Source organism: Manacus candei, unplaced genomic scaffold (assembly GCF_025592945.1).
Source record: "Manacus candei isolate 608988 ecotype Guabito, Panama unplaced genomic scaffold, ASM2559294v1 h1tg000037l, whole genome shotgun sequence".
Taxonomy (NCBI): Eukaryota; Metazoa; Chordata; class Aves; order Passeriformes; family Pipridae; genus Manacus; species Manacus candei.
In genome coordinates, this window is record NW_026138085.1 from 3,513,089 (window position 1) to 3,526,413 (window position 13,325).

The 13,325-nt window shown below is 40.3% G+C and overlaps 1 protein-coding gene across 1 annotated transcript in view; it reads right to left on the bottom strand.

Moving 5' to 3' along the window:
* Positions 1–13,325, bottom strand: part of DOCK2 (dedicator of cytokinesis 2) — a 165,264-nt gene that overhangs the window by 138,318 nt on the left and 13,621 nt on the right. The window contains exons 6-15 of the mRNA XM_051793680.1: positions 13,069–13,217; positions 10,973–11,108; positions 8,654–8,808; positions 7,744–7,825; positions 7,083–7,218; positions 6,321–6,396; positions 5,285–5,361; positions 4,785–4,910; positions 3,754–3,878; positions 887–985 (exon numbers count right to left, since the gene is read on the bottom strand). Of these exons, the coding sequence (XP_051649640.1) occupies positions 887–985; positions 3,754–3,878; positions 4,785–4,910; positions 5,285–5,361; positions 6,321–6,396; positions 7,083–7,218; positions 7,744–7,825; positions 8,654–8,808; positions 10,973–11,108; positions 13,069–13,217 (1,161 nt within the window). The remainder of the gene's footprint in view (positions 1–886; positions 986–3,753; positions 3,879–4,784; positions 4,911–5,284; positions 5,362–6,320; positions 6,397–7,082; positions 7,219–7,743; positions 7,826–8,653; positions 8,809–10,972; positions 11,109–13,068; positions 13,218–13,325) is intronic.

Consider the following 13,325-nt stretch of genomic DNA (forward strand, 5'->3'; position numbering starts at 1 on the left):
AAGAAAAAGCAAGAATTTTCATGTTATCAGGTTTATAGTTCTAAACTTTCAAGACTTGCACTCCTTTGTGTCCATTCACAACTTCCCTTTACAAATCTGACTACATAACACTCCTCCGTGTTAACTACACTTTTCAACAGGATCTACTGTTATTACTTCTGTGCACAAGTCTGAACTACAGAATAATTTTCAAAAGTAACAAGTAAAGTAAGCAATAAACAGAATGAGTCAATATTTTCAAAACAACAAATTAGCTTCTGTTGGAAATTACACTTCCATTCCCTCCCTCTGCTGCACAATCACAGCAACACACCTTTAGGTAATAATTGCAGACTTGTCATACATGGCTATTTTGTCTTAAAAAGAAATTATGCTTGCTAGGAAGCCTCATACATGCTTTATAAGAACCATTTCTGGCAGCTTCTGGGCATTTTCCAACCACAGACATTAAAGCTTGATTAGATAATTATTAAGTGTGCCTCTAAAGAAAACCAAGGCAGTTTTTTTCCCTCTAAAATCATGAGAGGGGGTGGGTGGGGCACTTCCCTTTGATTGGTTTGTTTGTTTGTTTTTTAATTGAAGCTGCTAATCTCTGTTGTTTCACCACGGTGAAACAAGTGCAATCTTTCACTTTTGACAAGCACTGTTAGGACACGAGGTTATCTGAGCTGATCTCATCCTCTCTGCTGAACAGAATCCCAACATCATTTTCTAGGTCAAATTTCAAGGCTGGGTGATTGTGTATCTCTAATAACCGATGTATGACTAAGGCTCCTTCCTTCAGCTGTATCAGGGCCAAGATGTTCTTTAGAAAAAGCTGATGCTGTGCAACCTTTCTGCGTGAGATACTCCGAAGTGAAAAGAGCGAGAAGCATCCCAGCGGTACCTTCAGAGTCTCCATCCAACGCGGCTGTTTGACCTGATAGTAAACCACCGATCTGTACTCGCTCACGGGCTTGTCCCCAGCGCCCAGACACACGGCGTTCTGACAAAAGGAGGGGAAAAAACAGCGCTTAGTGCCTCGTTAATTTGCGGGGATTTTTGTAACTTGAGCAAAACCAAAGAACCGCCGAAAAGAGCCGCCCTCGGCAGTCCCGACCCGGGAATCCCCAAGGGGGATGCGGCATCAACGCAGCGACCGCGCCCAGCCCAGGCTCAGCCCAGCCCCAGCCCCAGGCTCAGCCCAGCCCCAGCCCCAGGCTCAGCCCAGCCCCAAACCCAGGCTCAGCCCAGCCCCAAACCCAGCCCAGCCCCAAACCCAGCCCAGCCCCAAACCCAGCCCAGCCCCAAACTCAGCCCAGCCCCAAACTCAGCCCAGCCCCAAACTCAGCCCAGCCCCAAACTCAGCCCAGCCCCAAACTCAGCCCAGCCCCAAACTCAGCCCAGCCCCAAACTCAGCCCAGCCCCAAACTCAGCCCAGCCCCAAACTCAGCCCAGCCCCAAACTCAGCCCAGACCCAAACTCAGCCCAGCCCCAAACTCAGCCCAGCTCAAACTCAGCCCAGCTCAAACTCAGCCCAGCTCAAACTCAGCTCAAGCTCAGCCCCGCTCAAACTCAGCTCAAGCTCAGCCCCAGGCTCAGCACCCTGCCCTCCCAGCCGGTTTGAATTTAGACATGGCCTCATTTAAAATTGAATAGTAATGACAGCACCAACAGAGGGGAAGCGCTGATGTGAAGATACAGCGCTTTCCAAGCCTGTGAACACAATGAAAATAAACATTTGCCCCGATCTGTGGGCAGGGCCAGTGTAATCTCGTTTTACAAGGGTCACACAGCAGACTCTAAGAGCGGCGTGAGGAACATGCAACAGATTGGATTTCTCCAATTGATGAATTTAAGTAACCAAGACATCACCTCAATTAGTATAAGAAACACACAAAGGGAAAAGAAATAAATCTAGCTTCATTATTCTATTTTTTACTCCATTTACTTTAAAATGCTCTATTCCAGCAGAATCTCAGAAGTGCTTGGCTGCCACCAGAGCTGCCTTCCAAACTGAACATTGTATAGGCACAGATATCAAACACTTCAAATTTTCCCACTGTCTAAAGACTATCAGAACTAAGATGCAAGTTAAAGGTTTGGTCAAGTTCAAAAGCTGTGGCAACCAAGGAATTCAGGGTTTTTTAGTGACTCTGTGAAGACACTTGACCTGCATCTGCCCGGTCTGGCTGACCTGTAATGCTGATCACTGGAGCAGCAAGATCCCTGACACCTCACCAGGCACCAGACATGAACCTGAAGTGCATGAAGGAAGCAGTGTCAGAAGCCTGCTTCAAACCCCAGGGTGCCCTGGGAGCAGAAGGGTGTGATGCCAATGCCTGGGGATGATTTGTGCAGTCTGGTCACAGTGATTTAACAGCAGAAAGCTGGGTCTCATCTGCCTGAGCAGAGATCCTTCAAGGTTCATGCACCCACTTGTTTGAATGTATCCTGTGGCATTCACGTGGAACAAAAGTTACTTGCACAACAGTAAAACCAGGGCTGGTTCTGCAGCTATTCTGAAACTGTTTTGATACCTAAACAGAGCCAGTTTCCAGTGTAGTGAACATATATCTGGATAACGGGAAACATTGAAATTAATATCAATTATTGGCTGGGGGTTTTTTTAGATGCTAAAAGGGAAAACCAATTACTTGTTTTATTAGTTGCAATCAACAGCATTTCAACTGACTCCTCAACATGTTGCTTAAACATGCCTAAGGCACTTTACCTACAGAAAGCTGGTGTGGTGTTTCAGCTCGTACACAATGTGACAAATCCACTTTCTCCTACTATTTGCAGAACTGAACATACAGAATATTGGAATGCAAGATTTAATGCATTGTAATAGCTTTAATTCTTTCAGGAATACTTTGGTGTCTATGTATTTTAAGCATATTAACTGTGATTAGACAGAATACAGAATAATTTGTGTGCATGCAAGTCGTGGTTGGGTGCTGCCATAGGTACAGGTAGTGCTTTGTAACCAGTTACAATTTGTTCTGTGGACCTTAAGCATTATGTGGGTTTAGGATTCTCTTCACTAGAGCTTTAAAGTTACATTTTAGGTCATAAAAACATTTCTGCAAGTTGTGAACCACGGTGAGTTACTCCATCTTTATTTTGTCTCAGGGAGTGTCATTATGATTTCATCCTCATGATCACAACAACACAAAGCTCAGAAAAGGAAAGGTCAAAAATCCCCCTGAATACCAAACTGGTGATAAACCCCCAAGGAAAAGAAAAGATCTTCAAAATAGGAATAGACAAGCAAAAAGACACTGCAAACATTTATGTTGCAGGTCTGATTGTCGCCACTTAATTCATTCTTTGCCATGTACTTAATTCAAGGGACAACGACACAAATCCTGGCATGAACCAAGGGTTTGTTATTAGCAGAAATGGTACTTCTGACATTTTAATGTGCAAGTTGAATTCCTCTGGGAATTCCCACAAGAAAAACCCCAGAGTAAGAATGCAGTAATTGTCAGAATCAGCATTTGTTCCTTGGCACAGCTTAAATAGGTCATTCAATGTTATTCCTTGCTACAGTTTTATGGAAGACATTTATAGGGCTTTAATAGATAGATCACTTTAAACATCATAAAACTTGTCTGTCACAAGATGTCATAAGCTGACACAGGTAAGGGATTAACAAGTCTTTGAATAATGGTATTTCCTAAAAATGTATAAGTTAGTTAAGTCTTACTTCAAAAACACAACTCATGTTTCTGTATGTTTTTCATACAGAAAAAAAAAAAGAAGACTTACTGGCAACACTTTTCCTTCTTCATCACAGACACACATGATCACTTCCACATTCCTCTGAGTTGTTTTATTGTATTTATCAAAATCTCCATAAAGCAGTGTAATATATATGTCATTTCTTATATCTCCTAAAAAACAAATCGAAAGGTTAAAAATCAATTAAAATGCTGTGAGAGCAAAGGGTCAACTGAACTTCACACAAGTATCTCCTTTTTTGAAACAGATAAAATTGTATTATTTTCCATCTGAACATAATTTTTCAGTTTTTATTCTTAGCTAAAGAGAAACTACGACGTGATGACGAACGCAACAATAAGGAGCTCTCCGAGGGACTCGAAGGAATTCTCGTCCTGCCCCGACACCTGCTGGTGAGGTGGAGGATGATCCAGTAGGAATTTTCCCCAAATTCACAGCTCTCTTTCTAGAGGGAGCTTCGAGGTTTAATTTTCTCCTGTCAACGAATTCCTATGACTTTAAAAAGTATCGAAATTTTACTTAGGTTAGGAGGGAAAGGCTTAAGATGGTTGTTTTTTGTTTGGTTTTTTGTTTTTGTTTTTGGTTTTGTTTTTTTTGGGTTTTTTGTTTGTTTTTTTTTTTTTTCAAAAAAAGAAGCACTGCATAGAGAGGGATTTCAATTGGAAGATATCTTGTCATAAATAAAAAAAAATAAAGAGATTGTAAACTCGTATGTTTATTCTTATCAAAGGACAGCGATAAGTTACAATAAAAACAAGGGTAATTAAAAATTGAAGTGACACCCATAATCTACTGGCAGGACATGAAAACAATGTACAAGGAGACAGGATTATCCCTCACTGTCTTGATTTTATTTTTTCTGTTTCAGTGCCAGCAAATATTTTCCAAGGATTTCACTGTTTTATATAAGCCTCTAATACTGGAACAATATTAGAGTGAATTCTAAAGAGCCTCTGAGTTACCCCTTACAGAACTAAGCAAGGCTGCAGCTGCTGCTCATTAAAAGAGGGAATGAGAGGAAAAAGTCCCTTCCTATTCCAGAACAAAGCACCTCCTACCTGGCATGATGATTTCAGGGAATCCCAGCTTTCTAGCAACAACAGTGGTTCTGTCCACCAGGTGTGGGTAGTCCTTTCTAGTCTGAATCACATCTCCAACCAGCATTTTCACAGTCACCCAGACACCTGTTAATAAGAAAAAAAAAATAAAAAAAAAGGAGGGGGGGAAAAAATTGCATTTCTGGTAGGGAAAAAAATAACCTGTCTTCAAATAATTGCCTCTTCCACTCAGGAAAGCAGGGATAAGAATTCACTTTCCTCACTTCCTGAAGATGAAAGTAAAAGCCCTGTAGTCCAAAAGTGCCTCTACCAGTTTAATCAGCCTCTAAGATTCTGCAACAAACTCATGATTCTTCACTTCCAGCTTCAAAGTTGACCCACCACCATGGTGGTGCTACAGCTCTAACATAAACCAATGTGTTTAAAAGGCAAACAATATAAAATGAAGTGTCACAAAAACACCTTGTTATTTAAAAGAAAATAATAGAAATGCACTTTACCTTGTCCCCCACTGTCTCCTTTGGAAGCAGTGATTTTGCTTAGGAGGCTGTGTAAAAAATCATTCTCTGCCACTACCCTGCAGGAGAAACAACAATGTCTGTTAGGAATTAAGTGCTAAATAGATCAGACCAGAACATAAATGACAAACAGCCTCAGTCGTCTTTGCTGGACTGGACCCTCTTGTGATATGTTCTATAATTTCATTCTCTCTCCCTCAAATTCCAGCCCACTCCCTTCCAGTTCTGTGCACACAGAAATGAAAAAGATTCAGTGACCAGCTCAGGATGGCATTTGGGGCCACAGTGACCATGGGAACACCCTCACCAACCTGCCCCTCCAGCCCCCTCCACTCTCCCTGATAAACAGCTAGAGAAATGAACTTGGAACTTTTATCAGCTGCTTCTGAGCTTAGAAAGAAATTCTCACACAACCAACACGTTGGATCAATTTGGAAACAAGAGAAATAATAAACCAGTGTGTCATAGCTGGGTCTTTCAGAATTAAATTTATTCTCCACAGCACAGGGCAGCAGTGCTAGGTGGGATGCACAAAGATCTTCCCAGTAAATACTGGAATCTCTGCATTGGATCTGTGAGCATCACAGTTTTAGGCAGCTGGTCTGGCATTCCTTTTGAAAATAATATGTGATAATTCTATTACTTTTTAAAGGAAACCCATTTTTTTCTCAGATTTTTCTCAAATTCAACACAGAACCAAATTCATAAATTAGTAGCTACCTGTGCTTGTAAAACTTACTGTGGAGTAGGGGTAACTATTTGGCTTGGTTTTGTAAAATAGTATGTGGTACCAGCTGTCTGAAGGAGCACATTCATAGAATTATACATTTATTTAACATGCTGTGGAATCCCTGTCAAATCCTAAATGCCTTTTCAAGTCACACTTAAATAATGAACATTGTTACAGCATAAAAGTATTAAAAGGAAAACTTATTCTTCAACCATTTCAGGTTGTTAGAGCTAAAGAGACAGATAAATATTCTTGTGCTTATCAAAGACAGATCTAGGAGTGTCTTACGGGTGAAAGGGAATGAAGTGCTGCTTTTCTTCATCACTTTCAGCTTTCCCTTTTATGATATCTGTGATATCCATGACTAGAGGAGAGAAAAGAAAAATCATTAAAATATATAATAGCACTGCAAAAGGGCTCTTTTTGTCTATGGATGATGTTCTTGTTCCTCTTGAGAAATATGGATTTTCACTAGCAAGCAGTGCAGCCCAACAGGGGCAGGTTTGTGGGGCAGAGCATTTAGTGCAAAGTCCACACTACAAACCTTGAGAAAAGGGAGAATTCAGACTAGTTTTGGTCTAATCCTGGGAATAGAGGTATGAGTGCATTGGTGATGCTTTGGGAACATAATCATGGGCTTGATTTCATTTGCAAGGAATTCTATCATTAAACTCTGCCACTGTGCTTTCATTTGCACTTAGCAGGAAGTTATACAGCCAGGAAATTAATAATAATATAATTAAAAATTAATAACAATTACTTGTATTATTGTGTACTTAATTATATACTTAATAATTGCATTATCATATAATTAATAATAAATAACTAATCAATAATAATAGCAACATTAAATCCAAAAGCACATTTCTGACTTGAACTAAAATATAGTTTTTAAGTCTTTATGGACTTAAAAAACCAAAAAAACCAAACAGAAGGTAGTTGATAGAGCTGGTTTGTGTTCTGAGGTGTCTTGGTAGAGATTCCACATTCCAGGGCTGGCAAATATCCCTTGGGTCCTGCTTGAGCTCCAGCACAGGAGACATCAGGTACCTGCCACCCCAAAAGGCCTCCGGAGCCCTTGGGTGTATTTCTTGGAATTACTGTCCCTCAGATCCATCTTCCCAACTCGGACTATTTGACACACTAAATAAATTTTGTCTCTGCTCAAGTCTTTATTTCCGAGATCCTAAGGTAGAAACAGAAAAGAATTGAAGTATTACTTGAGGAAAAACCAAGCTGTGACTTTGAAACAGGACCTCCAGCAAGGAACTGAGTCTTAGAAATCAACAGGGGGAAAAAAAAACCAACTAACAAAACCAAACCAAACAAAAACACCTCCAACAAACAACAACTAACCAAATCAAACCAAACAAAAACACCTCCAACGAACAAAACACTCTGAGCACAAAGGATGAATTTGAAAGGATAAAATTTGAAGAAAATATAAGATAAGACAAATAGAGAAAATCGTAGCAATCAAGAGACACAGCAGATAAAAATATCAAGTCATCAGCAAATCTAAGAGGCAACAAATTCTTCTGAAGAAAGGCCACTGAAGCACTGGCACATTAAAGCATTCAGAGTCTTGCTCTGTTTCCAAGATTGTCTCTTGTTTCCTTCTTCCCCTTGTCCCTTCTGCAGGAGTTCTGGCAGTGACCACAGAGAAGAGACAACTGGATTTACCAGTATGAAGTAAACAAGAAACACTTACTGTGAACACCACTTTCAGGTTGTTGAGCATATCAATCTCCTTTGGAAAGCCTCGGCTCCCCCATCTCACCAAGTAATTCTCACTGTTTGGAAGAGAAATATCTCACTGTCATGTGATTTAAAAATTCCTCCCTTACATGGCACAGAAAAAAAGCTGCATAACAGGCACTCTGGGGTGATGGTTTAAATCTAATACCAGACTAAAAAGACAAGAAAAACACTGTACAAATATCATCACTAAGCTTGGAAAAAATAACTTGAACATAACACAAATTGACATATTTTGTTTTTTTAGAAAACATCACCATTATCATAGTCTGTTCGGTGGAAATACTCAACAGAAACAAAATCTGTTTTGGCATTTATAATTTTCTCTCATTTTTTTCCACTTTCCCTCTTTCAGCACTTGACCCCAGACACCACAGTATTCCCCATCAAGAACAATCTCTTAAATTTGCAACGACAATCTCTTAAATTTGCAACGACAATCTCTTAAATTTGCAACGACAATCTCTTAAATTTGCAACGACAATCTCTTAAATTTGCAACGACAATCTCTTAAATTTGCAACGACAATCTCTTAAATTTGCAACGACAATCTCTTAAATTTGCAACGACAATCTCTTAAATTTGCAACGACAATCTCTTAAATTTGCAACGACAATCTCTTAAATTTGCAGGCTCAGGCTTCTCCAAACTTCTGCAACGTTCAATCCAGGAACAAAATACTTGGAAACCTAGAATCCTTGAGTAGAGCCAGCAACTAGTTTTGTCCACACTTCACTTTGCTCTTGGTTTTGTCCCTTTTATTTCTATATTCCCTGCATTATTAGCACGGTGGCAATTATTTTACTTCATTTGGGCTGGCTGCTTTTGCTGCTCTTCTCCAGTGAAAAGAGGAAAAAGTTTACCTGATAATTGTTGATTTCTGTGGGTCGTAGAGTGACATGAAGAGTTCTGCATCCTCTCCAATCCGGCAGACAAAGTTCCTCACAAACACATAGAGGCTGTGGGTGGGGGATGAAGACAGTCGGGAATATGATGCATAGTCTGGCTGATCCTTGGACTGCTCAGAAGGAGGGAAATCATTAGCTGGATCCAGGAATTAAAATGGTGGGATACTACAAGCAGTTTAACTGTTACATATCATAAAAAGTGAATCTCGAAAAATCGTAGGAAGTTTGGATTAAAATGCTTGTTTCCAGCAAATAAGAATTGCCCTTTACATTGCTCTCAAAGCTTTGCTTAATAAGGCAGACACGATGAGCAAATAAGGTTCTGACCCTCCACCAGGCTTCAGCAGGGGTTAACATCCCCTTCTGCAAGGAAGCTGGAGAGTCACCAGGTCAGAAGTGGAGAAATGACAGAGATATTGAAGATCCCACCTTCCTTCTCTGAGCCCTCCCTGCTCACAGGGAGATAAAAAGCTCAGACTTGGTTCTGGAAAACACTGAACCCAGACCAGGGGGCCACCCCATGTGCAAATAATGACAAAGTTAATGACAGAGGTGCCTTAAATCACTTAGAGGACTTGGTATGAGTAAGATCTTCCTTTGTATGGGATTGTAAACTTATTTCCCAGCAGGGCTCTCCTTTCAGAAATGGAACAGGGTTTATTTTATTGGTTTTTTCCAGGCAATACAATAGCTAAACTGCTTTTCTTCCCTTCTTCCTTGACCTCCAGGAACCTTCCTATTTTGAGAATCTTAAATTTACTTTCACTCCGGAGAAAAGTGCCAGATTAAGTTTCACTCTTGCATATGAATATATTCAAAACCTTACCTCCCCCAGGCTGCTTTCAGTGGAGCTACTCTGAAGTCCATTTCTCAAATTTTGGTAAAATACTGTGCCTAAAATGCTTAACAGTGTTTTTGCTATGCTGCAGCAACTTAAAACCCTTTAGGAGAGAGCAGGGAGTTGGACTTGATGGTCCTTATGATTTTTCCACCTTGAGATGTTCTATGACTCTCCTGTAAGTTCAGTTCTTCAGTCACCAGGCAATTACATAAAGGGGGAAACAATTTCCCCACTTTTAAAGATGTCAGTACAGAGGTAAGCCTGTAAGTCTGAAAGAATTAATTTTGGACACAGCAAGATATAGCAGAAGGTCTGCAATCCACATCATGACGGGCTTTCAGTGTGCTGGAAGCACCAGCAAAATGAAATAAGTCTCTTTGAAGAGGAGACAAATAACATGCTGAGATCAAGACACAGCTGAGCAGGTTCACTGACTCAAAAATAGGCTCCTGAATTCTACCTATACCCCAAGAAGCAGCTACTTAACACCTGATGGCCTAAACCCATTGTTTGCCTCTATTTTTAAAGCAAGTCACCACAGTCTATTGCAGATTCCCAAGTTTAATTTTCCTTATATTGTCCTTATATTTTCCTTATGTTTCCTTATAGTTCCTTATATATGTTAATCACATTTTGATGTGTGGGGAGCAACATTTGTTTAGTGACACTGTTGAGAACAACTCAAAAAGTTTTTTTTGCAGTGGTTTGTCATGGGCGTTCTTGAAGTCTCATGACAACCCAACTGTTTTCTCTCAAGTGTTTTACTTGCTTTTTTACAGTTTACTTTCTCATAAATGGAGAAAAGAACCAAAGAGGCTTAAAAATCCCTGAAGAGATTTAATGTAGAAAAAGGTCAAGGGACTGTAGTCACCTGCTTTGCAATTTAGAAGATGAAATTTATGCACTCGTCAGCTTTGCTCTGGCACACGAACTTCTGGTGTCCACAAGATTATGCTGAGTTCACCTTAGTGCCTCTTCAGTGAGCTTAAATTCAGCTTCATCAGACTAACTAGCAGGCAGCAACATTAGCAACCAACTACTGCTGCCACAAGACCTTGTAAAACCAGCTGTGGTTACTCACAGTGTGCAGCTGAACTCCAAGTGTGTAACTACTCACGGTGCAATTCAGCCCACTGAGTAGTCCACAGATGGAAAGAGGAGATGTATTTCCATACAGAAATCCAAGAATGGATTTAGAACCAGCTTCAGACAGAGGCTTTCAGCCCAGCCTACAGCCCAAATCCAGTGCACAAACACAACTAACTGAATTTGAGGCTTAGCTGTGTTCACACCACAGGAATATGAATCTACTCCTACAGTCAGAGGCAAAAGTTTCCATCTTTTATGGCAGAACATTACATCCTTCAGCCCTTAGACTAGTTTTTGGGTTGGATTTTAGGAAAGGAAGCATTAAGTTTCCCAGACATTCCTACCATTTCCTCCTTGATTCGCTCAGTGATTTTATTTGTGGCCTCTTCATGGGCATGAAATAGGCTGATGACACTGGTTTTGTCTGGATCCAAGATATTCCCATCTTCATCTCTAACTATCAGGTCAAGCTCAAGGATTCTGTGAAAATACAAATAATGGCTGGGTAATTTCTCTCTATATAACGAAAGCTTAGAAATGTAATACACAAGGAGAGACTTGAAGTTTTAAAGTAATAAAGTCTAAATAAATGCAACTGTATTTCCCCGAAGAAAAATTTAACTAAACCAGATGATTTTGTTTTCAAGTTGTTGTACAGTATTTAGAAATTTATAATAATGTCACCAAAGCATTAAAACATAAAATAGGTTCACCCTGTTCAGTGACTTTAACAGTCCTCATCACTTTTGCTTTTTAATGCACAACATTTGTAATCAAGATGTGCAGAATTTTCCTGTTACCTTCTGCTTTTATGTTGCTCTCTCACCCTCCCAGCCCTGTTACTTAAATCACTGCTGTGCTCTGTTCTGCCTTGCTCTCATACAAATAATGTCTTTATTCTCTCCACTCTTTTTCTTCCCTTCAACACTAAAACCTCAAGTCTTACCTCCATAGATCCTACATATCTTGTCCACTGTATCTTCATGTCAAGAGACAGCCTTTCATCCCTGTCTAGGTTCTCAATCCTCTGTCCCCCTCTAAAATTGGCCTTCTTTGTGCTGTACTGTACTTTTCCCAATTTTTGGAGTATTCTGGCTGCCCTTCCAGCACTGCTGCTGCTGTTTGAAGCATTCTGTGCCAGGATATAAAATATCTCCACCACTTTACGTGATAATCCACAAGCCCTCCTGATTTGGTGTTCAATCTCCTCTCCCACAGAGAGGATTGTTGTTCCCCTTTATTCCTTCTCCACAGTTTGGCAAATTTCCTTCACACAACCCAACCCACCCCCACCCTTCCAGGTGTTTACAAACACTAGCCAGCTTTCACTACTCCTCTGTGCAATCTCAAATAATTTTAAACACCCCCTTGACCCCTACTGTTCCAAAGGAAGCAGTTCACTGTCTCATAACGTGGAAAGAAGAGTGTGGAAAAAAATCTGAAGGCAAATAAGTGTTAATGAGTTGTCTTAATCAAAGCTTTGACTGGAGTTTTTCAAAGCAAACCCTGTCTTGGAGTGACCATTCAGCTCCACCCAGTGTAATAGGACACAGTATATCCCACAGTCTGTTCTGTGTGAATAAAATTAATCAGAAATTTGCATCCAAATCACAGTGAACAAGTTCAGAGTTTCGTAACATCTTGTGGTCATTGCTTATGTGTAGCCACAGGTACTTTAGAAGCTTTTAGAAGCTAAAAGAAGACTTTCAGCTGCACAGAGGACTTCAGGCCACAACCACCACAGTCACTTAAAATAGCTAAGTAGAGTTTATAAGCAGATCCCATTGCCTGTAAAACCAATACTACAAAGATTTGTTTATCAAGTTCTAACTCTCTCCCTTTATCAGATGGTGGAACACCACCAGCAGCACTTTTTTTGTCAAAAAATACGTTGTGTTGTGGTGACCTTTCATTAGCAAGAAGGAGACGAGATGTTTTGTCAAATAACTATTCTGTCCCTGGTGGTTTCACTTCTATTATCAGAACCAGAATTCTGCCTGGAAATTCCCCAGTGGATTGGGTGTGGATGTGTGTGTCTGCAGACTCACCATGGTCTGTCAGCACCACTTTTGAGGGTCACATAACACTGCAAACATAGACTGTGTTTGTAAAGGGTGGACAAGTTTTCAGTCCTGAGCACACTGATGTTATGTGTATATAAAGGCCCAGTTATCTGACATCAGACCTTTGCAATCAACAAGCTCATATATTTACAATTAACAAATAAATTAATACTTTGAAAAGGCACTTTATTATGAGAAACCTCCCCACAGTATCCACTATCACCCCAGGAGTAAGAGGGAGAGGTTTGAAAAGGAAGATTCAACGTGAATCAGATTTTTGAGTTACAAAACTGCAAACATGAAAACTTTGCCATCATCTCTTCGAGGATGGGCTTTAAAATAAATCAGGTTTTCCAGAAGCAGCCTAGGCCACTTACCTATTACCATAATCAATTTTGGAAGTGACTTTCTGTTTGAGTTCTTTGAGCTCATCTTTGGGCAAAGTCCCAGACAGGAGCTGGGAGCGCCACTCCATCAGGTCCAACATCATGGACTGCACCTGCTGGAACCTCTCCTTCTTGTTTGTCTGAGACAGAAGAGAAAAAAAGAAGTTTCAGGCTTCAAGTTGAAGTGCAACATTGGTCTTGAACATTAAATATGTCCCATATTTAATGCTAAATTATTGCAGGAAGCA